Below are 22,312 nucleotides of genomic sequence, written 5' to 3' on the forward strand. Positions count from 1 at the left end.
GCCTTCGCTCTCCAGGCTTTGGCAATCGAGCTACAACTTCCAGATTTCCGATTGAACTTCAGGCTTCGATCTTTGGTATCGAACCCCATCCAAGATGATGATGGGACACCAAACTCCGGGTGTGCTAGCTGCCCTGCCCTTGTGACCAGTTCTCCTGGAACTTCTGTCTGACTGGATTTGTAAATGTATCTCACTCTAGTTTTAATTTCTGCTTTTGAATTGCAGCAAAAGGATACAACACTGAATAAACGAGGGCGATTTGAAGATTTGATGGAAGAACGCAGGCAGAGCAGCGATCTGAAATATGCCATGCGATGTTACACTCCAGTGGTTTACAAGGACCTTGTACCCCGAACACCGAGTGCTCTTAGGAATGCAGTGTTGAAATCTGATCCTGTGCAATATGTTATCAAGCAGGTATGAGTAAATATTAGAATTTAGGTTGATTAAAATTGTGCAACATTAAATGAAATTGTAGCAGTGTATTCTATTGGTATTGTGACATCCTGATCATATGATTGCTTTGCTTTTGACTTAATCTTATAATTGTGGGTTGAGGTACTGAACTCCACTCAGCAGTGGTAAGAAAAAAGTGATAATTATGCAGAGAGAGCCCACTTGACCCATCATATCTCTGTTAGTTGTTTGGAAAGAAGCGTGAAAATGTGTTCTGTTTGCTCGGAAATGTATATTTGAAAACTGGCCAAAATAAAGACAGGTTCTGTTTATTGCATGCAGAGCAGTCAATACTGGCGTTGGCAGGAATTTCAGGGAGCAGTCAGCTGTCTATCTGGTATCACAATTAAGAGGATTCTGAGCATTCTAATATTAAACCAGGGAGTAAACAAAATAATTGTGATAAAGAAAGTAATGGCATTAAATGTGAGAAATCCCCATGATTGAATGTTTTTGGTATTCTAAAGGAATTGATATGAACGATGCAGATACCCATAACTAGTCTGGTAAAATTCTCTCAATTTCTGAACCAATTCATTAGATATGGATAATTGTCAATATATCTCCACTGTTTTAAGAAAAGTGAATGAGAGTTCATACAATTATAGACCACTGTAAACTAATCTAATCAGTTAGTATAAAGTCAGTTAATATAAACTATAAACTTTCCATTGAATATAGTTAATCATTCTTTCAGAACAAGTTCTGTGCATTACATTACTCCTCCAATTTACTAGAGAGTAAACAGACCACTTGGAAACACCACCTTCAAAAGTCGTTTACTATTTACTTGCTATGGTAAAAGATTTCTTGTCATTTCGGGGAAATATTAGGGGATTTTGAAAATTGTCTCTGTAAGATGTTGTTGAAATGTTATGTTTTACTTCTAGCTAGCAAAAGAAACTGGTGAATCTATGGATATCATCAGTGATGAAGCAGCTGACATTTTGGAGAAAATGGGCCACAGTCTTCACTTAAGCGTTGTGCGATTCTTTGCGTTCACTCTGAGCAAAATCTTTAAAGCCCTATTTCAGAAAGTGCATGTAAATGAAGAAGGGATTCAGAAGGTTAGTTCTGTCTTTTGTAATATTGTCCAGTAACTCCCTGCAAATATTTCCACTGAAATTTATTTTTGCTGATATTTAACTAGCCATTTGGGGTTGCTCAGGAGAAATTTTTTTTTCAAAAAGAACCCATGTTTCTTTTTTGCATCTGTACTTTTTGAAGAATTGAAGAACATGAAGAAAATGTGTTGGGTATGCTTTCATGAAAAATAACCGCACTGTTCATAGTAAGACTCAATAGAGGATTCCCCCTCCCCCCGAGAGTGATTGTAGTAGAACTTCAAATTCAGTTTCAGGAAGAAACTTTAGTCTGAAACTACTGTCCTAAATCAACAGCAATGGTAAGGATAAGTGGTTCATTAAAGTGGACTAGAGAAGGTTAAGACGATAGATCAGTAGTTTCAGACATTTAAAGAAAAGTTCCATAAATCTCTGCAAAGGTTATTCTGGTGAGAAAGAGAAGCTCTTTAGGAGGTTGCAGCTTTCCTGGCTGACTATGGAAGTTACAGATGGTATCACTATGAAAGTAAAGGCATACGATTTGCAAGGATTATTTTCTTGAAATCAGATTTTAAAAATTATGAAGAAGACTGAGTCATGGAAACAGGGCCTTCAGCCGACAGTGTTTACACCAACAATCAACAACGAACATCTTCACCATTCCCACTTTTCTTCTTGCATCCCAATCAACCCTGTCCCACTCCGTGAGCAGTACACAGAAGCCAGTGAACTTACCAGCCAACATGCCTTTGGCTTATGGGAGGAACCTAGAGAACTGAAGGGCTGTCTATGTGGTGGCAGGATGAATGTGCAACCTCCACGCAGTGCCCAAGTGTGAAGTTTGAACTCAGGGTGCTGGAGCTATTATATCAAAATGGATTCAGTCCATGGGATGTATTTTTTCCTTTAAGGCACTATACAAATTTTGATAATTAACGTTGAATTCTCTCCCCATCCCTTCAGGTGTTGTTATGACCTTCATGCATTTGTCTTTTGTATTTCTCTGTTCTACTGTGAATGCCTGTAAGAAAATAAATCTCAAGGTGACATATACATACTTTGTCTTTGATATGGTGAACGTGCTTGACCTATGCTGAAAATAAGCTGTTTGGACAACACCCTCCAATCCTAGGGTCTATCTTTCCACAATGATAATCTCTTTAGAGCAGAGACTCCCAACCTGGGGTCCATGGACTCCTTGCTTAATGGTATTGGTCTATTGCATAAAAAAGGCTAGGAACCCCAGCTTTAGACTATCAAAATGTTGTCTTTTAAGGAGATCAACTTTCCTGCATCATGTTGAATAATGCTCAGGGTGCCACATTTTGCATTTTAGTGAACCATTTTTCTTTAAAGTATGGCTCATATGTATTAAATAAGGATTTGAGATTGTTGATGTTCATTTTCAGCTCCATCAGGCTATTCAAGAATATCCAGTGGTTCTGCTACCAAGCCATCGCAGCTACATAGACTTCCTCATGTTGTCATATATAATGTACACCTATGACCTCTCCTTGCCAGTTATTGCTGCTGGAATGGGCAAGTATCAATTTGAATATAGAAACTGTGTGTGATTAAGTTAATTGGTCTTTGAAAAGTGGGATATGGCTCAACTTAACATGATCTTTAATTCTCATAATCTGTATTTGAACAATTATTCTGCTTCCTCTTCAGATTTTATGGGAATGAAAATAGTCGGTGAGATGCTGAGGATGTCAGGCGCTTTTTTCATTCGACGTTCATTTGGAGGAGATAGACTTTATTGGGCTGTTTTCTCTGAATATGTGAAAACAATTCTAAGGGTCAGTATTGTGTTTACTACTGATGCTGACTTAGAATCAGATTTATTTATCACATATGCATGAGAACAACATGTAGTGAAATGCATCATTTGCGTTAATAACCAACATGCCCAAGGATGTGCTGGGGGCAGCCTGCAAATGTCAACATAGCATGCCCGCCATCTTCAGCAGGGCAACACAGGTTACAACAAAACAGAACATACCAAGCGATAAAGCAACAACAGCACGACAAGCCCCTTTCCTCCCTCCCATCCACTTACACATGTACTCAGCCCTCTAACTCCAGTCTGGGCCGTCTTCACCTCCAGTCTCAATGAATCAGTATTCTTCTATGAATACTGAGTTTTGTAATTTGGTCCATTTTCTATTGTTATATTAAAATCAAGGTTCCCTTTAAACAATTACCGGAATGATGTAGACTCTACGTTGTAGAGACTTTGGCAAGGATTCAGAAGAGGTTTACTGGGATTACAGTGCTAAACTATAATGAGAGGCGGGAATATAAGGGAAGTATCAAAGACTGGGGGGAGACCTGTGACATGTTTGCTAAAGTATAGAAGCATAGATAGTGTAGATAAGACCTTTTTCCCAAGGTAGAAATGGTAACCAGAGAACGTTGCATTAAGGTGAGAGGGGGAAATGTAAAGGAGATGTGCAGGGATGCTTTTTTACACAGAGTGGTACATGCCTGGAATGAGCTGCTGGGCGTAATGGTGTAAGTAGGTACAATAAGAAGTATTTAGACAGACACATGAACATGCTGAGAATGGAGGGACATGCTGAGAATGGAATAGACCTTATTAGAAATGCTGAGTAGCAACTGTTTGGTGAGGACAGCATTTCTTGAAAGAAACAACTAGGACACCAGAATTACAGAGAAAACGTCCCAGATTAACGATTCTGAGATGAGGAGAAGCCTCCTTTGAAGGGGATGTAGTGTGTAATTTTGGATCTCTTTCTTTTAGAGCAATACCACCCCCCCCCACCTTTGCACTACATATTGATCTGTTGTCTATGCATGCACATTGTTCTCTCTGTCTCACTCTCGTTGCAAAGTGAATACACCAGTTAAAGCCTTCTCCCCCGTGTGTGCTTTTATTTAATTGATATGTAGTCTGTACGGACATAACATAGTGCTTTGAAGTTATATACCTTGAAGAGGTGAGCAAAGGTTCATTTTATTGTCAAAATATGCATGAATAATACAACTCTGATATTTGTCTATTCCAATTAGCCATTAAATATGAAATGGCTGTTGTTGAAAGAAAAGACGTCAACACCCCAGCCCCCCAAACCGTAATGTAAGAGAAAAGAAACAAAACTCCTAGACCCCCAAATCCCCCCTCACCTGCAGCAGAAAACAGCCGCCAAAACAATCAACAATCCTCTACACATAATCCCCGACCCCCTCACTTGCAGAAAAGAACAGTGACAGTAGCACCAAATCCCCAAACCCCCCCATAGATAAAAAATTAACAGGTCACCCACCCACCAATCGACCACAAGAAAGAAAACACTGAAAAAAGAAGGAAACCAATATACAGTCCAATAATCACATAAATCCTAGAATATGGGAACCATCTCTTTGCTGCATACAAGGAGAGCAGCTGCACGAACTCAGTCCTTCTGTAAAGAGTGACTGCTGATCTAAGGCCGAATGCCATCCACCCGGGATTGAATTGTCGATCCGGCTGCCAACTGTCTCATGCCGAGCCGTCACCGACCTCCTCTGCATTCACCTGGATGCTTCAATCTTCCTCACTGCTTCGAGATGGAGTCATTCATGACCCTGCGCTTCGTCTCTGGTCTTTTCTACGAGTCAGTTTATGCTCTTGGACCTTGTCAGCAACCCTCCATAGCTGATCTCCACGGGGCAGCTTTCTGGACACAGCACAGCGCTGGATCCTTCGATCAAGATTCGAACTGTACGTCACAGGCTTCAACAGTTTCCATAACAGAAATAAGACAAAAAGAACAGGTAGAAGGCATGGAAAAGTGAAATAATTGGAAAGATTTACTACCTAGAAGATGTTCCCCATGAAATTGTTGTTCGCAGACACCATTTTGACCAGACATTAATGAATTTTTGTCCATTAAAGAAATCAAGATATGTGGACTTGGCAGGAAAAAATGAACAGACAAGGCCCCTTTTCTCAAAAGGAAAGAAGTTTCAGTGACGCTAATGCAAGTCTTTTCATATAGAAGTTCTGCCATAATAGCAAAGTAGGCTGTATGGGCTGCATCACCTCAACCTAGCCTGTTTCTTGTGATAATAAGCTTTGCTCAAAGAGCACCAAATTAGTCCCATGATTTGCACATGTACATCGTGAAAAATCTGCATTGTGAATAACTTATTTATTTATTTTTTATTACTTTTGTGTTTTTGAATTTGCATAGATTACTTTCTTTTGCACACTGGTTGCTTATCAGTCTTTTTCACTGACTCTATTATATTCCTTGTTCTACCCTGAATACCCATAGGAAAAAATCTCAGGGTAGTATATGGTGACATGTAGTTTGATAATAAACTTACTTTGAACTGGTTCAAACTGCTTAATAAACCTCTACTTTTTGCTTGCAAAAGGATGATTCTGATAAAAATCTTTCTCTGCTTAGAAATGATTTGTTTGATTCTAATGGGTGCTGTGTTTTCACTGCAGTCAAAGCTTCTGTATTAACTTAAAGTTCATTTTTCAGAATGGCGATGCACCCGTTGAATTTTTTGTGGAGGGCACAAGAAGTCGTACTGGAAAGTCACTGACACCAAAATTAGGTGAGTAAAATGGTTTGTTTCTGTGCCTTTTGAAATACTTGATCTTGAGCAGATTGAAAACATGATGACGTTCATATTTATTTTTATTACCTACTGTGTTCAGGATACTTACCATCGAGAAGAGGCCTTGGTTACTTGCAGCCCTTCACAATTATCTGCAAGAGATCAGCCTCTCTGTGTACATTCTACCCAACATAACCAAGGACTTTCTCTCCCCCTTCTCTTCTCTTCGTCTACCTATCAGCTCCCTCTGGTGCTCTTCCTCCTTCCCTTTTTCCCATTGTTCATTCTCTTCTACTGTCAGATTCCTTCTTCAACTTTTTCCAGCAATCACCTCCCAACTTCTCACTTCACCCCCCTTCCTCACCTGGTTTCACCTATCACCTAGCTATCTTCCTTCCCCTCACCCCACCCTATTATTTTGGCATCTTTTCCCTTCCTTTCCTGACCTGATGAAGGGTCTTGGCGCAAAACATCAACTGTTAATTCATTTCCATAGATGCTGCTTGACCTGCTGAGTTCCTCCAGTATTTGGTGTATGCACCTGCACATTCCCTTGTGTTTACAATCAAGGTACAGTATGTGTTAATGACTCATCACTCACGATAATTGCACCAGAACCAATCTGAAGTCTCGAAACAATCTACTGCAGAAAAAAATATACACCGGATTAGCACTAAACCAGTGGTAGAAACAAAAGGTGTGGGAAACTGTAAAGTTAAAGATAGACCATGCATGGGAGCACCGATTTAACTTCATACTCGGTAGTAGGGAACTGTATCCAAAATGTTTTTAAGGCCGGAGTTCATGAAATATTTGCAAGCAGTCATGGTCTTGCAGCAAAAGGTATTAATAAGCCACCTCCTTTTTTTATCCCCACCCCAAACCCAATCCTGTTTTTTTTTCTCTCCCTGTCTAGCTGCCCTCATAAGCTATCGACCCAATAGCATGGTCTCAGCTTGTCAGAAATATTCCCACAAAATGATGAAGGCCCAAAATGCCATTTGTCTATTCTTCTCCATAGATGCTGCCTGTCCTGCTGAGTTCCTCCAGCATTTTAGAGGCATAGAATAGTACAGCACAGTAAAAGGACCTTTGGCCTGTCTAATCCGCCTAGTCCCATCAACCTCCACCTGGACCAGAGCCCTCCATACCCATCCCATGGATGTATCTATACAATTTTTTCTTCAATGTTGAAATCAAACTCACATCCACCACTTCCATTGGCAGCTTGTTCCACACTCACACCACCCTCTGAATAAGTTCTCCCTCGGGTTCCCCTTAAACATTTCACCTTTTACCCTTAACTCATGACCTCTAGTTATAGTGTCACTCAATCTCAGTGGGAAAAGTCTGCTTGCATTTACCTGGTCGATGCCCTCATAATTTTGAATACCTCTAGCAAATATCCCCTCATCCTCCTGTGCTCTAGGGAATAAAATCTAACTAATTCATCCTTTCCCAGTAACTCATATCCCCAAGACCTGGCAACATCCTTGTAAATTTTCTCTGCACATTTTTAATCTTATTGATATTGTTCCTGTAGGTGGGTGAGCAGAACTGGACGCAACACTCCAAATTAGGTCTTACCAACGCCTTGTACAACTTCAATAGAACATCCCAACTCCTGTACTCAATATTTTTACTTCTGAATGCCAATGTGCCAAAAGCTTTTCTTTATGAACCTATCTACCCATGATTCCACTTTGAAGGAATTAATGATCTGTGTTTGCAAATCTATCTGTTCTGAAACACTACCCTAACGCTTACCATGTAGGTCTTATCTTGGTTTGTCCTCCCAAAGTGCAACACCTCACACTTGTCTTTATTAAATTCCATCTGCCATTTTCCAGCCCATTTTTCCGGCTGGTCCAGATCCTGCTGCAAGCTCTGGTGGTCTTGCTTGCTGTCCACTATGCCCTCACTCGTAGGGTCATCTTCAAATGTGCTTATTCAGCTTACTACATTATCACCCAGATCATAACAACAATAGACCCAGCACCGATTCCTGCGGCACTCCATTAGTCAGAGGCCTCCAATCTGGATTTCCAGCATCTGCAGAAGCATGAACACGAGGAAATCTGCTAAAAATCCAATGCAACAGGCACAGAATGCTGGAGGAACTCAGCAGGCCAAACAGCATCTACGGAAAAGAGTGACAGTTGATGTTTCGTGTTATCAGTCCTGATGAAGGGTCTCGGCCGGAAACATCAACTGTTTACTCTTTTCTATAGATGCTGCCTGCCTGCTAAGTTCCTCCAGCAGTTTATGTGTGTAGATCTGCAGAATCTCTTGTATTCAGAGATATTTCCTTTGTCCAATCTGTCCCTCCCCTATTCTCTCTAAAACAACTTCTGCCAGTTCTGATAAGGTTCTCCAATCTGAAATATTAACTCTGTTTCTCTTTCCACAGATGCTGCCTGACTTGCTGAATGTTTCTTGTATTTTTGAGTTTTATTTCAGATCTCCAGCTTCTGCAGTCTTTTAATTTTCATTCACTCCTAGTTGATATTTTATAAAGCATTTTAGCATTTCTCTACCCACAGCAAATTTTTTTTACACTTTCTTTACATGTGATCGGAAGGTCAATTTGTCTGTAATTGCTTGTGTGACTCTGTGGTATGCAGCTGAGTGAAAACAAATATCTGGGATTCTCAGGCTGTAGTTATGAAACTGACAAAGGTGGGCATTTGTTTTGATTTTCTGTATAATGTGGATGCACTCCAATAAAATGTTGCCTGCCTTCTGACTGCACCAACTCTTAATCTCAATTGGCTTGAATTCAGTCTGATTTATCTGGTGTACAGCATGTTGATTTGATATTGGATTTTGTTTTAATAGGGAAAGGAAAGTGCCTATTGACTTCCCCATTTCTCAACCTCAGTTTGTTAAAATGGTTTCTGCCTTTTATCTAAGAAAAAGAGATCTTAGATTAATGAGCATAGTTCACCTTGTAAGTATGCCTCAAAGAACTGACGTAATGTAACAACTGCTAATTTTATTATTAGTAGTAGTACTGCCCATTACACCACTGATGTTTAGGGCAGTTCCTCCATCTCTGGTGGTGTTCAGGGCTTCCTTCATCATGTCAGTAACTTCCTCTCGATTTGCACTGCCATCAGTCATACAGGTCCTGGGTGAAGACTCAGGAATACCGTCGCATTCAGATGCAGAAGGATTCTTCATTGCTGTGTCCGTAACAGTCTTGTTTCCCCAGTCAGTGTTGTTAGCTGTGAGCTGAGCCCCCGAACCTGAAGGACCAGTGGACCACTCTTAGTCTGGCCTCTATCCTTTGACCTGTTTGGCATGAGTGACCTACCAGGAGCCAAAAAAAAACCCTAACTGCAGCCAACATAGTTCTCTGGGTCACCGAGACACGCAAGCCTCCAAAGAACGACAAGGTTGTGTCCTCTTGGAGGAACTGCTAACTTGCATACAGAAATAAGCTGGAAATGCAAGGATAATGTCCATATCAATTTTTAATGATGGTAATAGATGAATATTAGCTTGTATATCAGGGTACTCCCTTACTCCTCTTCAGCAGAGTGCCACATGATTTATTACATTACATTCAAATGAAAGAGCTAATGGTTTAATATCTCATAAGAGCTTCAGTGATTAGTACTCTGTCGTTATGCAGGATAAACATTTTGCTTGTCTTTAGAATGGATAGAGTTTGAGAATGCAACCACAAAGTCACGGATGGCAGTTGTGCAAAGGTTCACTTAAACATTTGAAATGTTCTTAACACTTGGAAAATAATTTTATGTTGTTCACAAAAATATTAACAAAATAGGAGGAACACACACAAAATGTTGGAGGAACTCAGCAGGTGAGACAACATCTATGGGGAGGAATAAAGAGTCAACGTTTTAGCCTGAGACCCTTCATCAGACTGCCTGGCTCTAATGCCTGCTGTGTCTTCATGACCTTCCACTCTCTGAGGAGGAACTTTCTGTTCTCAGCAAGGACCTTAAAATTGTCCTTCTGCATGTCCACCTCAGTGAGTTCTGCACCTGCCATGACACTGAGCTCTTCTTCTGTCGCCCTATTTCGAAGGCTACTTCTTTGGCAAGGCTTCCCCACACCCCCCTCTCACCAATGACTCCTTCAGCCTCCTCTTTGTGGACACCCTGTTTTGGATCTTTTCATCACCAACTGCCAAAGAGCCATCAACCTTCTCAATTTCAGCAGTCCAGTCTCCTATTCGAACTTCACGCTCCTTTATTCCTCTCCATAGATGCTGTCTGACTTGCTGAGTTCCTCCAACACTTTGTGCTCCTAAATATTTCCAGCATCTGCAGAATCGCTTGTGTTTATGTTTGTAATTTTCAGCATGAAAGTGGCCAACTATATTTCAAATCAATGCAATATAATTCTATCTTTGCAAGAGGGATATCAATCTGAAGGTTAATTTTGATTTTTAATAAGCAATATTTGATCTGTGGGCAACAGACAATCATTAAGTTAAATGCTTTTCAACCTCTTTTAAAAATAAAATAATAGTCTTACCAGCATCGTGCTGCTAATGCTTGGATTCCATGCAGTTCAGAGCCAGGCAAACGTGTCACTGGTTTAAGGCTGATAGATACAGTGTCAAGTGGCTGTCAAGTAAGTTCATTATATCTTACCATATATTTGTATTTTAGAACTTGCACTTCCAATGTAAATGTCAATATTGCATGCTTTAAGCAATAATATTTGTAGACAATTTGTATTTTTCACTTTACATTTTTTACATGTTCTCTCTTACAGGGCTGTTAAACATAGCAATTGAACCTTTTCTGATGGGGGAGGTTTTTGACATGTACTTAATTCCCATAAGTATAAGCTATGAGCGAATCCTGGAGGAGTCCCTCTATGCACATGAACTTTTAGGCGTTCCAAAGCCAAAGGAATCAACTTCGGTGTGTTCATATTTCTTGTTGTAATGTCTCTAATTTAGCTGTTTTCTGGAAAAATAAATGGAAGATGGTGACCAAACCAGTTTTCTTTCATAGGGTTTGCTGAAGGCTAGGAAGATTCTAAGTGAAAACTTTGGAAGCATACATGTTTACTTTGGCCAACCTGTGTCAGTGCGATCCATAGCAACAGGAATTGTTAGGAGAGCTCATTATAATTTGTTACCCAGGTCAGTTATCAATATCTAAAATAGCTTGTTAATAAAATAAAACATCATAATTCTGTATTGTACAATAAATATTTTACACATGTTAATTTTTAGGCACTTTGTCAGGCTAGACATGAGCCTGGAACAATGTCAGAAATGAGATGTTATAAAAAGTGATCAAGTTTCATTAAAAAAAACAGGTAGAATTATAGAACATAGAATAGTACAGCACAGTACAGGCCCTTTGGCCCACAATGTTGTGCCAACCCTCAGACCCTGCCTCCCATATAACCCCCCACCTTAAATTCCTCCATATACCTGTCTAGTAGTCCCTTAAACTTCACTAGTGTATCTGCCTCCACCACTGACTCAGGCAGTGCATTCCACGCACCAACCACTCTCTGAGTAAAAAACCTTCCTCTAATATCCCCCTTGAACTTCCCACCCCTTACCTTAAAGCCATGTCCTCTTATACTGAGCAGTGGTGCCCTGTGGAAGAGGCGCTGGCTATCCACTCTATCTATTCCTCTTATTATCTTGTACACCTTTATCATGTCTCCTCTCATCCTCCTTCTCTCCAAAGAGTAAAGACCTAGCTCCCTTAATCTCTGATCATAATGCATACTCTCTAAACCACGCAGCATCCTGGTAAATCTCCTCTGTACCCTTTCCAATGCTTCCACATCCTTTCTATAGTGAGGTGACCAGAACTGGACACAGTACTCCAAGTGTGGCCTAACCAGAGTTTTATAGAGCTGCATCATTACATCGTGACACTTAAACTCTATCCCTCGACTTATGAAAGCTAACACCCCATAAGCTTTCTTAACTGCCCTATCCACCTGTGAGGTAACTCTCAGGGATCTGTGCACATGTACCCCCAGATCCCTCTGCTCCTCCACACTACCAAGTATCCTACCATTTACTTTGTACTCTGCCTTGGAGTTCGTCCTTCCAAAGTGTACCACCTCACACTTCTCCAGGTTGAACTCCATCTGCCACTTCTCAGCCCACTTCTGCATCCTATCAATGTCTCTCTGCAATCTTCGACAATCCTCTACACTATCTACAACACCACCAACCTTTGTGTCATCTGCAAACTTGCCAACCCACCCTACTACCCCCACATCCAGGTTATTAATAACAATCACGAAAAGTAGAGGTCCCAGAACAGATCCTTGTGGGACACCACTAGTCACAATCCTCCAATCTGAATGTACTCCCTCCACCACGACCCTCTGCCTTCTGCAGGCAAGCCAATTCTGAATCCACCTGGCAAAACTTCCCTGGATCCCATGCCTTCTGACTTTCTGAATAAGCCTACCATGTGGAACCTTGTCAAATGCCTTACTAAAATCCATATCTTCCTTCCTTTATCTCTAATCGGTCCTACCTTCACTCCTGTCACCCTTTTTTTTCTTCACATAATTGAAGAATGCCTTGGGGTTTTCCTTTACCCTACTCGCCAAGGCCTTCTCATGCCCCCTTCTTGCTCTTTTCAGCCCCTTCTTAAGCTCCTTCCTTGCTTCCCTATATTCCTCAATAGACCCATCTGATCCTTGCTTCCTAAACCTCATGTATGCTGCCTTCTTCCACCTGACTAGATTTTCCACCTCACTTGTCACCCATGGTTCCTTCACCCTACCATTCTTTAGCTTCCTCACCGGGACAAATTTTTCCCTAATATCCTGCAAGAGATCTCTAAACATCAACCACATGTCCTTAGTACGTTTCCCTGCAAAAAACATCATCCCAATTCACACCCGCAAGTTCTAGCTTTATAGCCTCATAATTTGCCCTTCCCCAATTAAAAATTTTCCAGTCCTCTCTGATTCTATCCTTTTCCATGATGATGCTAAAGGCCAGGGAGCGGTGGTCACTGTCCCCAAGATGCTCACCCACTGAGAGATCTGTGACCTGACCTGGTTCATGACCTAATACTAGATCTAATATGGCATTCCCCCTAGTCGGCCTGTCAACATACTGTGACAGGAATCCGTCCTGGACACACTTAACAAACTCTGCCCCATCTAAACCCTTGGAACTAATCAGGTGCCAATCAATATTAGGGAAGTTAAAGTCACCCATGATAACAACCCTGTTATTTTTGCACCTTTCCAAAAACTGCCTCCCAATCTGCTCCTCTGTATCTCTGCTGCTACCAGGGGGCCTATAGAATACCCCCAATAGAGTAACTGCTCCCTTCCTGTTCCTGACTTCCATCCATACTGACTCAAAAGAGGATCCTGCTACATTACCCACCCTTTCTGTAGCTGTAATAGTATCCCTGACCGGTAATGCCACCCCTCTTCCCCTTTTTCTGCCCTCTTTATTCCTTTTAAAGCACTGAAATCCAGGAATATTGAGAATTCATTCCTGCCCTGGTGCCAGCCAAGTCTCTGTAATGGCCACTACATCATAATTCCATGTATGTATCCAAGCTCTCTTATTTCTTATAAGCACAAGAAATTCTGTAGATGCGGGAAATCCAGAGCAACGCATGCAAAATTCTGGAGGAACTCAGCATGTCAGGCAGAGGGGAATGAGCAGTCAATGTTATGAGCCCAGACCCTTTATCAGGACTGGAATGCAAGGGGGAAGAAGCTAGAATAAGGAGGATGGCGGCAGGAGGAAGGATTTCAAACTGGCAGGTGACAGCTAAGACCAGGTAAGGGAGAATGTGGATGGGTGGGAAAAAGGGGATGAAGTGAGAAGCTGGAAGGTGATAGGTAGAAGAGGTAAAGGGCTGAAAAAGAAGGAATCAAATGGGAGAGACCAGTGAGTCATGGGAGAAAGGGAAGGAGAAGGGTTACCAGAGGAAGGAGATGGGCAGGTGAGGAGAAGAGAAAAGAAGTAAAACATCATCATGAACATCCCCTAGTGCAATACATTAAAACAAATAATTTCTATATCTTTATAACATGGTCAGTGGGGTTCCCTGTCCCAGTCCTGGTTTGATTGAAGTAAACCAAAGGCAGAAGTTATGCCTACTGGTTCAGTGTGGTAATAAGATCAAAATTAATATGGTATAAATGTTCATTAAAAGTTCAAAACCCTCAATATGCAAAACACTGAGCTCAATACGTGTGTACAATCAGCTTTTGAGATAAAATTGACTACTGTGACTCTGCTTTTGTGTGTTTATGTTTCTGCCAACTCCAGCTGAATAAGAAGGTGCCCAAAGAAAGACCTTTTTAACATGATTCTTTTGAACTTTCAAATAGGCATATTCCACGGAAGCCTTCTGGAGATGTGTACAGTTTTCTTGATGCTCTCGGCCATAGAATAGTAATCCTTCAACAGAAAAATATGGTAATGAGTCCCTGGGTACTGATGGCTACAGTGGTCATCCAGAACCTGCCAGGCCTAACTCTGTCAGATCTAACTAGGCAGACACTATGGCTCAAAGCAATTGCAGAAACATTCGGTGCTTTCATCGACTGGCCAGGTAAGTAAGGGTTTACTTTCATAAAAATTATTTATTTTGAAAACATCCGATGTCCCCAACCCATACCTGTTTTACCAGGTGACACATAATACGTTAAAGCTCCTCATGAAAAATACTGTTTTACAACAACTCATGGATATTTGTTTCTCTCCAGAACTTTACCTAAATTATTATTCCAATTGTAAGGGTCCAGCAGGTGTGACATTGTCTGGTCCTATTTGCACATTTCCTTTCCAGTCAGGCAGCTGCTGTTGACCAAGAACAGAGACAGTAGCTGGTTACTTTGCTAAAACTCCTTCAAAGAGTAATGCTAACCTCTCTTTTTTTTTTGTTGCTTTGAAATGTCTCCCTATGTTACTGGCATGTTATTATTGAGATTAAATGAGCATAACAAGAACATTTTTATCTTGATCTCCAGCTACAGAGATGATTCACTTTCAATACCTACAGCCCTTTTCCTTTACATTGGGTAATAATAGTATAGTGCGATTACTCAAGTTGAGTATGGTGTTCCCCTAAGGGGTTAACTATTAGTAGGTCTTCAGGTGGTTATAGACCTCTGAGCAGATCACAACCTTGTAGGGTTTGGAGGCTTGCATGCCTCGATGACCCAGAGACCTATGTTGGCTGGGGTCAGGGCCTTGTGCTTTGGCTCTTGGTAGGGTCAGCCATGCCAAATAGGTCAAAGGGTAGAAGCCAGACTAGGAGTGGTCCACCAGTCCTCCAGGTTTTGGGGGTTCAGCTCAGGGCTAACCACCTTGACTGGTCAAAAAGAATTGTTATGGAAACAGCAATGAAGAGTCCTTGTATACAGATTTGGAGGACCTTCATTGCTGCCCTTAACACCAGTGGTATAATAGGCATTGAAAAAAAAGGTGGCTGTAGAGGATAATCTGGGATCACCACAGGACTTAATCTGGAATATTGTGATGTGTCATCATCTTCTGCCAGCTGCACTGTTGAGTCTTGGTTGGATCATTTTTGTCTGGAAATTCCGTATTGGCCTTACTGCCATCGGTGACCCTACCAGGAGCTAAGCTCCAGACATCATCGTTCTCAGGATCACAGGAACTCGAGCTTCTCCACCATGACAAGGTGACGATCCTCAAAGAAGATTGTTTTGGGTATCCCTGTAGATAGTAAAAAGTTTTCTGTTTGCTTGCTGGTCAGGAATTTCAAATATACTAGAGTTCTTTGATGCCATAGTCAGATAAATGCTACATCAAGGGCAATCTCTGGAATTCAGCTCCTTAGTCGGTGGTAACAGTGACTAGAGAATGGCCTTGAACGTGGTATGGTAACACCAATGCTGAGAAATGGAAAAGTCTACAGAGAGTAGTGGGTAGAAAGACCTCCTCACCATGGAGCATATTTACAAGGAGTGTTGCCACAAGCAAGCAGCATCGTTATGAAGGACCCACCATCCAGGCCATGCTTTCTTCTCGCTACTACCATTGAGCAAGAAGTACAGGAAGTCTGGGTCCCACACCACCCAGTTCACAAAGTTATTACCCCAATCTGAACTGATTCCACAACCTCCAGGCTTGCTTTAGGGAAATACAACTGGTGCTCAGTCTTATTTCTTTTTGCACTATTTTAGAGTACAGAACATAACAGCACAGAACAGGCCCTTTGGCTCATGATGTTGTGTTGACCATTGAACCTACTCTAAGATCATTCTAACCCTTCCCTCCATTTTATTGATCATCCATGTGTCTATTTGAGAGTCTCTTCAATACCCCTAATGTACTTTCCAATTTGATGTCTTTGCACATTGGTTTTTTTATCAGTCTTTATGTATAGTTTTTCATAAATTCTATTGTATGTATTTTCCTGTAAATGCCAGCAAGATGATGAATCTCAAGGTAGCATATGGTGACTTGTACATACTTTGATTTTTTTTTAAATTACTGTGATTTTGATGGAAACCAAAAGGAGTGTGAGTGAACAGATGATCATAAAGTACCACTAGATGGCTTTTCACCCTGTAGCACAGTGAAATGCTTTTCACCATGTAGGCACAGGTAAAGTCGCTTGCCAAGAGTCTAGAGGACAGATGGGGGTGGTAACAGGCCAGATTAGATCTTTATGGCTTTCTCTGAACAGTATGCATGTTGGTAGTTTACACATAGTGGTACATGAAGCGTATTAAGTACAGCACCATGAGAGTGCAGTAAGGTACAAATGTAACTTCAGCAGCTAACTTGTGTATTCTGTTGAGATCAAATACTGTGTGTTGTTAACCATCTGTCTGCTGATCGTTATATCTCAGCATTCTATCATACATTCTTCATATGGAGGAATGATATATTTTGCAGTGATCAAAAGCTGAGACTTTTGAAAGGCAATCTTTTCTCCCTTGTTAAAAAAGGAGCAGCACAGTAGTGTAGCAGTTAGCGTAACACTTAACAGTCCTAGCTGTAAGATGAAGGCTCAGTTACTGCCACTGTCTATAAGGAATTTGTACATTCTTCCCGTGACTGTGTGCGTTTCCTCCAGTTGCTCTGGTTTCTTCTCCCAATCCAAAGGCGTATGGGTTAGGGTTAGTAAGTTGTGGGCCTGCTATACTGGTGCCAGAAGCATGGTGCTGCTTGCAGGCTGTCCCCCAGCACATTCTTGGACTGGGTTGGTCATGATGCAAAAGATGCATTCCACTGCTTGTTTTGATGTCGATGTGACATACGAAGCTGGCCTCTTTCAAATCTCTAATCTCACAATCCAAAGATGCCACTGACAGATTAGACTAACATTTTGAACCAAAATTAAAATCATAGTCATTCTTAAATATTCTAATTTTTCAAAATTTTAGTCACACTTATTGATATGTTCAACATCTCTCAGTTTTTTTGTTTCTATTGCATGTGTACAGTGAAATAAATGCACTGATAATCTGTGATCTGTTGCAGAAAACGTAACACCTGACAAAGTGATTCGTTCTAATCTGGCCTTACACCACAATATAGTGAAGACAATCAAAAACCAGGTCATGCTCTGCCAAGAAGACACTCCAGCTAAGTTCACAGTGGAAAAGATTTTCAAGCACACAATCTCAGTGCTAATGTGTGCTTCCTACAGAAATCAGATACTGCATGTTTTTGTACGCCCTGCCTTGATAGCAATTGCATTTCAAAGCACACAAAGCTGCAGGAGAGGTAAATATGCAATTTTCTAGAAATATGTCTACTATCTTTCATCTAAAATGAGACAGTAAGTTTTCCTTTCATCTAAGGAACGTGGATTTATATCTACAAACTGTGCCCACTTTATGGGGTACTTATTCTCTGTAAACTCTAGAGACATTTGTGTATGAAAATCCCAAGAAATCAGCAGCTTCTGAGATACTCAAACTATCCCGTCTGGCATCAACAATCATTCCACGGTCAAACTCATTTAGATCACATTTCTTCCCAATTCTTATGTTTGGCCTGAATTACAACTGAACCTTTTCACCATGTTTTCATCTTTATGCATTGAGTTACTGCCATACAATTGGCTGATTAGACATCTGTAGGTGTACCTAATAAAGTGGCCACAGAATGTACACCAGACAAATTCAGTGAAGGTTGTCTCTCTGCTGGCAGTGGGAATCATTGTTTAAAAAATTCTGCAGACTTTCTATTCTAGGCATTAGTCATAGAAATAATGATACTGAACTCCACAAGAAATGTAAGAGTACGGGTAAACTTGTATTGTTCAGGTGTCAAAAGAGAATATGATCTTCCTTGAGCTTGACCTGAGACTTAATGTCAACAGAAGTTAACTTTGTTATTCAATCTACCCAATATTTTAGTAAGCACAACAAATTAAAGGTTAAAGTGATAAATATGTATTTCTGTATTTAAAACCAAGTAATTGTTTACAAATTTGATCACCTTTGCTCAGCATTCAACACATTAATAGCCTCAATTCTAACCAAAAGCTCCAAAACCTAGGTCTCTGTACCTCCCTTTGCAACTGGATCCTTGACTTTCTGAATAGGTGACCACAGTCTGTGGGTCGGAAATAACATCTCCTCCTCGCTGACAATCATTCAAGGATGTGAGCTTAGTCCACTGCTGTACTCTTTCTATACCCTCGATGTTGTGGCTAGGCACAGCTCAAACACCATCTATCGATCTGACAATGATACAACTATTGTTTGCAGAATTTCAGGTGGTGATGAGGAAGCATATGGGAGCAAGGTAACTCTGCTAGTTGAGTGGTGTCGAGGCAACAACTTTGCACTCAATGTCAGTAAAACTAAGGAATTGATTGTGATATTTGGCCTGTTTGGAGGGGAAGTTGAGGGAACACACTTCAGTCCTCCTCAAGGGATCAGAGTGGAAAGGGCAACTGTAAAGGATTGGGAAAAGGCTGCGGGAAGTGGTAAACTCAGCCAGCACCTTCGTGGACACTAGTTTCCTGAACATCCAGGGCACCTTCGCAAGGCAATGCCTTGAAAAGGTGGCACCCATCGTTAAGGATCCCCATCTCCCAAGACATGCTGTCTTCTTATTGCTCCCGTCGAGGAGATACAGGAGCCTGAAGATACATACTCAGTGTTTCCAGATCCACCATCAGATTTTTGAATTTTTATCAGTATTTTTATCTATTTTTTTGCATTACTTAAATATTTATTTTTTATATATGCTTATCGTAATTTATGGCTTTTATTATTATATATTGCATTGTACTTTTGCCACAACAACATATCTCATGACTAACACAAACATGAAATGCTGGAGGAACTCAGCAGGTCAAATTTCTGTGATCGCTGTCTCAGACGCCATTGTTAGGCTGGCTTTAAAGAAGGTGACCCTCGCAAGGCGGTAGGCCCCAACGGAGTACCTGGTGAGGCTTTGAAAACTTGTGCCAACCAACTGGTGGGAGTATTCAAGGGCACTTTCAACCTCTCACTGCTACGGGCAGAAGTTCCCACTTGCTTCAAAAAGGCAACAATTATACCAGTGCCTAAGAAGAATAATGTGGGCTGCCTTAATGACTATCACCCAGTATCACTCACATCTACAGTGATGAAATGCTTTGAGAGGTTGGTCATAACTAGACTAAACTCCAGCCCCAGCAAGGACCTGGATCCATTGCAATTTGCCTATCACCACAATAGGTCAATGGCAGATGTAATCTCAATGGCTCTTCACACAGGCTTAGACCACCTGGACAATACAAACAGCTATGTCAGGATGCTGTTCATCGACAATAGCTCAGCATTTAACACTATCATTCCCACAATCCTGATTGAGAAGTTGCAGAACCTGGGCCTCTACACCTCCCTCTACAATTGGATCTTCAACTCCCTAACTGGAAGACCACAATCTGTGATACTTTCTCCTCGCTGACGATCAATACTGGTGCACCTCGGGTATGTGCTTAGCTCCCTGCTCTACTCTGTATAGACACATGACTGTGTGGCTAGGCATAGCTCAAATGCCATCTATAAATTTGCTGATGATAGTTGGTAGAATTGTTGGTAGAAACCCAGATGGAGATGAGAGGGCATACAGGAGTGAGATATGCCAACTAGTGGAGTGGTGTCACAGCAACAATCGTGCACTCAGCGTTAGTAAGACGAAAGAGCCGAGTGTGGACTTCAGGAAGGGTAAGACAAAGGAACACATACCAATCCTCAGAGAGGGATCAGAAGTGGAGAGAGTGAGCAGTTTCAAGTTCCAGGGTGTCAAGATCTCTGAAGATCTAACCTGGTCCCAACATATCGATGCAGTTATAAATAGACAATAGACAACAGGTGCAGAAGTAGACCATTCGGCCCTTCAAGCCTGCACTACTACTCTGAGATCATGGCTGATCATCTACTATCAATACCCGGTTCCTGCCTTGTCCCCATAACCCTTGATTCCCCTATCATAAGATACCTATCTAGCTCCTTCATGAAAGCATCCAGAGAATTGGCCTCCACTGCCTTCTGAGGCAGCACGTTCCACACCTCCACAACTCTCTGGGAGAAGAAGTTCCTCCTCAACTCTGTCCTAAATGACCTACCCCTTATTCTTAAACCATGCCCTCTGGTACTGGACTCTCCCAGCATCTGGAACATATTTCCTGCCTCTATCTTGTCCAATCCCTTAATAATCTTAATAATAAAGAAGGCAAGACAGCAACTATACTTCATTAGGAGTTTGAAGAGATTTGGTATGTCAACAAATACACTCAAAAACTTCTATAGATGTACTGTGGAGAGCATTCTGACAGGCTGCATCACTGTCTGGTATGGGGTGGTGGTGTACAGCACAGGACCGAAAGAAGCTACAGAGTTGTAAACTTAGTCGGCTCCATCTTGGGTACTACCCTGCAAAAGTACCCAGTACACCTTCAGGGAGCGGTGTCTCAGAAAGGCAGTGTCCATTATTAAGGACCCCCAGCACCCAGGGCATGCCCTTTTCTCACTGTTATCATCAGGTAGGTACAGAAGCCTCGAAGGTATACACTTAGCGATTCAGGAACAGCTTTTTCCCTTTTGCCATCTGATTCCTAAATGGACATTGAACCCATGAACATTACATTTTTTAATATATATTATTTCTGCATTTGTACAATTTTAATCTAATCAATATACATATACTGTAATTGATTTACTTATTTATTTTTACCTTTTTTTCTTCTATATTATATATTGCATTGAACTGCTGCTGCTAAGTTAAATTTCACGACACATGCCAGTGATATTAAACCTGATTCTGATTCTTTATAAATTGTTTCCCAGACTTTCAGAACTGTGAAGCTCCAACCTGCCAGGAGTTCCTCCTTGTGGCAAGGTTTTAAAACTTACCAGCTTATTTCATCTTCTCTTCACCCATCTTGTCATTAATTTTCCTTTTGGTGGCTCTTGGGGTTATCTTCTGGCACCAGGCTCAGTTTCTTAATTTGAAAAGCTACCTTAAACTCAAATTCAACAAAAGAAAATCCTGTTCAGGCCTTTTTTAATTAAATTGGATATATTGAATCTGCCAGTCTTAGTATCCATCTTGTTATTTGTCTGTGGACTTTAAACACACCAACAAAGAAACACTGAATTTGAGATTCCAACTAGAGACAAAACTTGATTCTAACAAAGTTTTGATGAATTTCTGTCGCTCTTCTACAGCATTCTCCAATAATGTAGCACATCTCCTGCTACCCTTTCCTACTGACTAAGGAATGGTATCTGATAGTGGGTTTTACCAAGGTGTATGTTGTATGAAATGTACCAAGAGATGACCTGAATAAACTGACAGTATAAGACGATGAGAGACTGCACCTTTGTTTGCTAACACAAGTAAAGATATGTTTTATCTTTATAATCCAGTTCTGCATACCAGTAAGAGAAGGGGCACCATGTAGCATGGTGGTTAGGGTGATGCTATTACAGCTTGGAGTATTGGAGTTCAGTTTGGGTGCAGACTATAAGGAATTCGTATGTTTCCTCATGACTGCAGGGTTTCCTCCCGCATTCCAAACACGTACCACTTAGTAGGTTAACTGGTCATTGTAAATTGTCCTGTGATTAAGCTAGAATTTAAATAGGTGGGTTGCTGGTTAGTATAATTTGTTGGGCCAGAAAGGTCTGTCCTATGCTGTATCTCCAAATAAATAAAATAAAGCATATCAGGCTTCAGGTTTTCTAATCAGAACTACAGATTGCACCTAATTCCCTTTTCTGACATC

General features: G+C 41.1%; 1 protein-coding gene and 1 long non-coding RNA gene across 2 annotated transcripts in view; one reads left to right on the forward strand and one right to left on the reverse strand.

The window, feature by feature from the left end:
- The window catches only part of gnpat (glyceronephosphate O-acyltransferase), a 43,241-nt gene that overhangs the window by 10,893 nt on the left and 10,036 nt on the right, over window positions 1–22,312 (forward strand). Inside the window, exons 2-10 of the mRNA XM_063039863.1 lie at window positions 226–417; window positions 1,347–1,523; window positions 2,930–3,059; window positions 3,195–3,322; window positions 6,020–6,095; window positions 10,851–11,002; window positions 11,096–11,226; window positions 14,430–14,653; window positions 17,560–17,805. Of these exons, the coding sequence (XP_062895933.1) occupies window positions 226–417; window positions 1,347–1,523; window positions 2,930–3,059; window positions 3,195–3,322; window positions 6,020–6,095; window positions 10,851–11,002; window positions 11,096–11,226; window positions 14,430–14,653; window positions 17,560–17,805 (1,456 nt within the window). The remainder of the gene's footprint in view (window positions 1–225; window positions 418–1,346; window positions 1,524–2,929; window positions 3,060–3,194; window positions 3,323–6,019; window positions 6,096–10,850; window positions 11,003–11,095; window positions 11,227–14,429; window positions 14,654–17,559; window positions 17,806–22,312) is intronic.
- Window positions 10,930–22,305, reverse strand: LOC134341952 (uncharacterized). Its single transcript, XR_010016917.1, has 3 exons — window positions 21,438–22,305; window positions 14,816–14,901; window positions 10,930–11,047 (listed from the first exon to the last, which is right to left on the reverse strand). It is a non-coding gene; the product is annotated as an uncharacterized LOC134341952 (long non-coding RNA).

This window comes from Mobula hypostoma, chromosome 2, assembly GCF_963921235.1.
Source record: "Mobula hypostoma chromosome 2, sMobHyp1.1, whole genome shotgun sequence".
NCBI classification, from domain to species: domain Eukaryota; kingdom Metazoa; phylum Chordata; class Chondrichthyes; order Myliobatiformes; family Myliobatidae; genus Mobula; species Mobula hypostoma.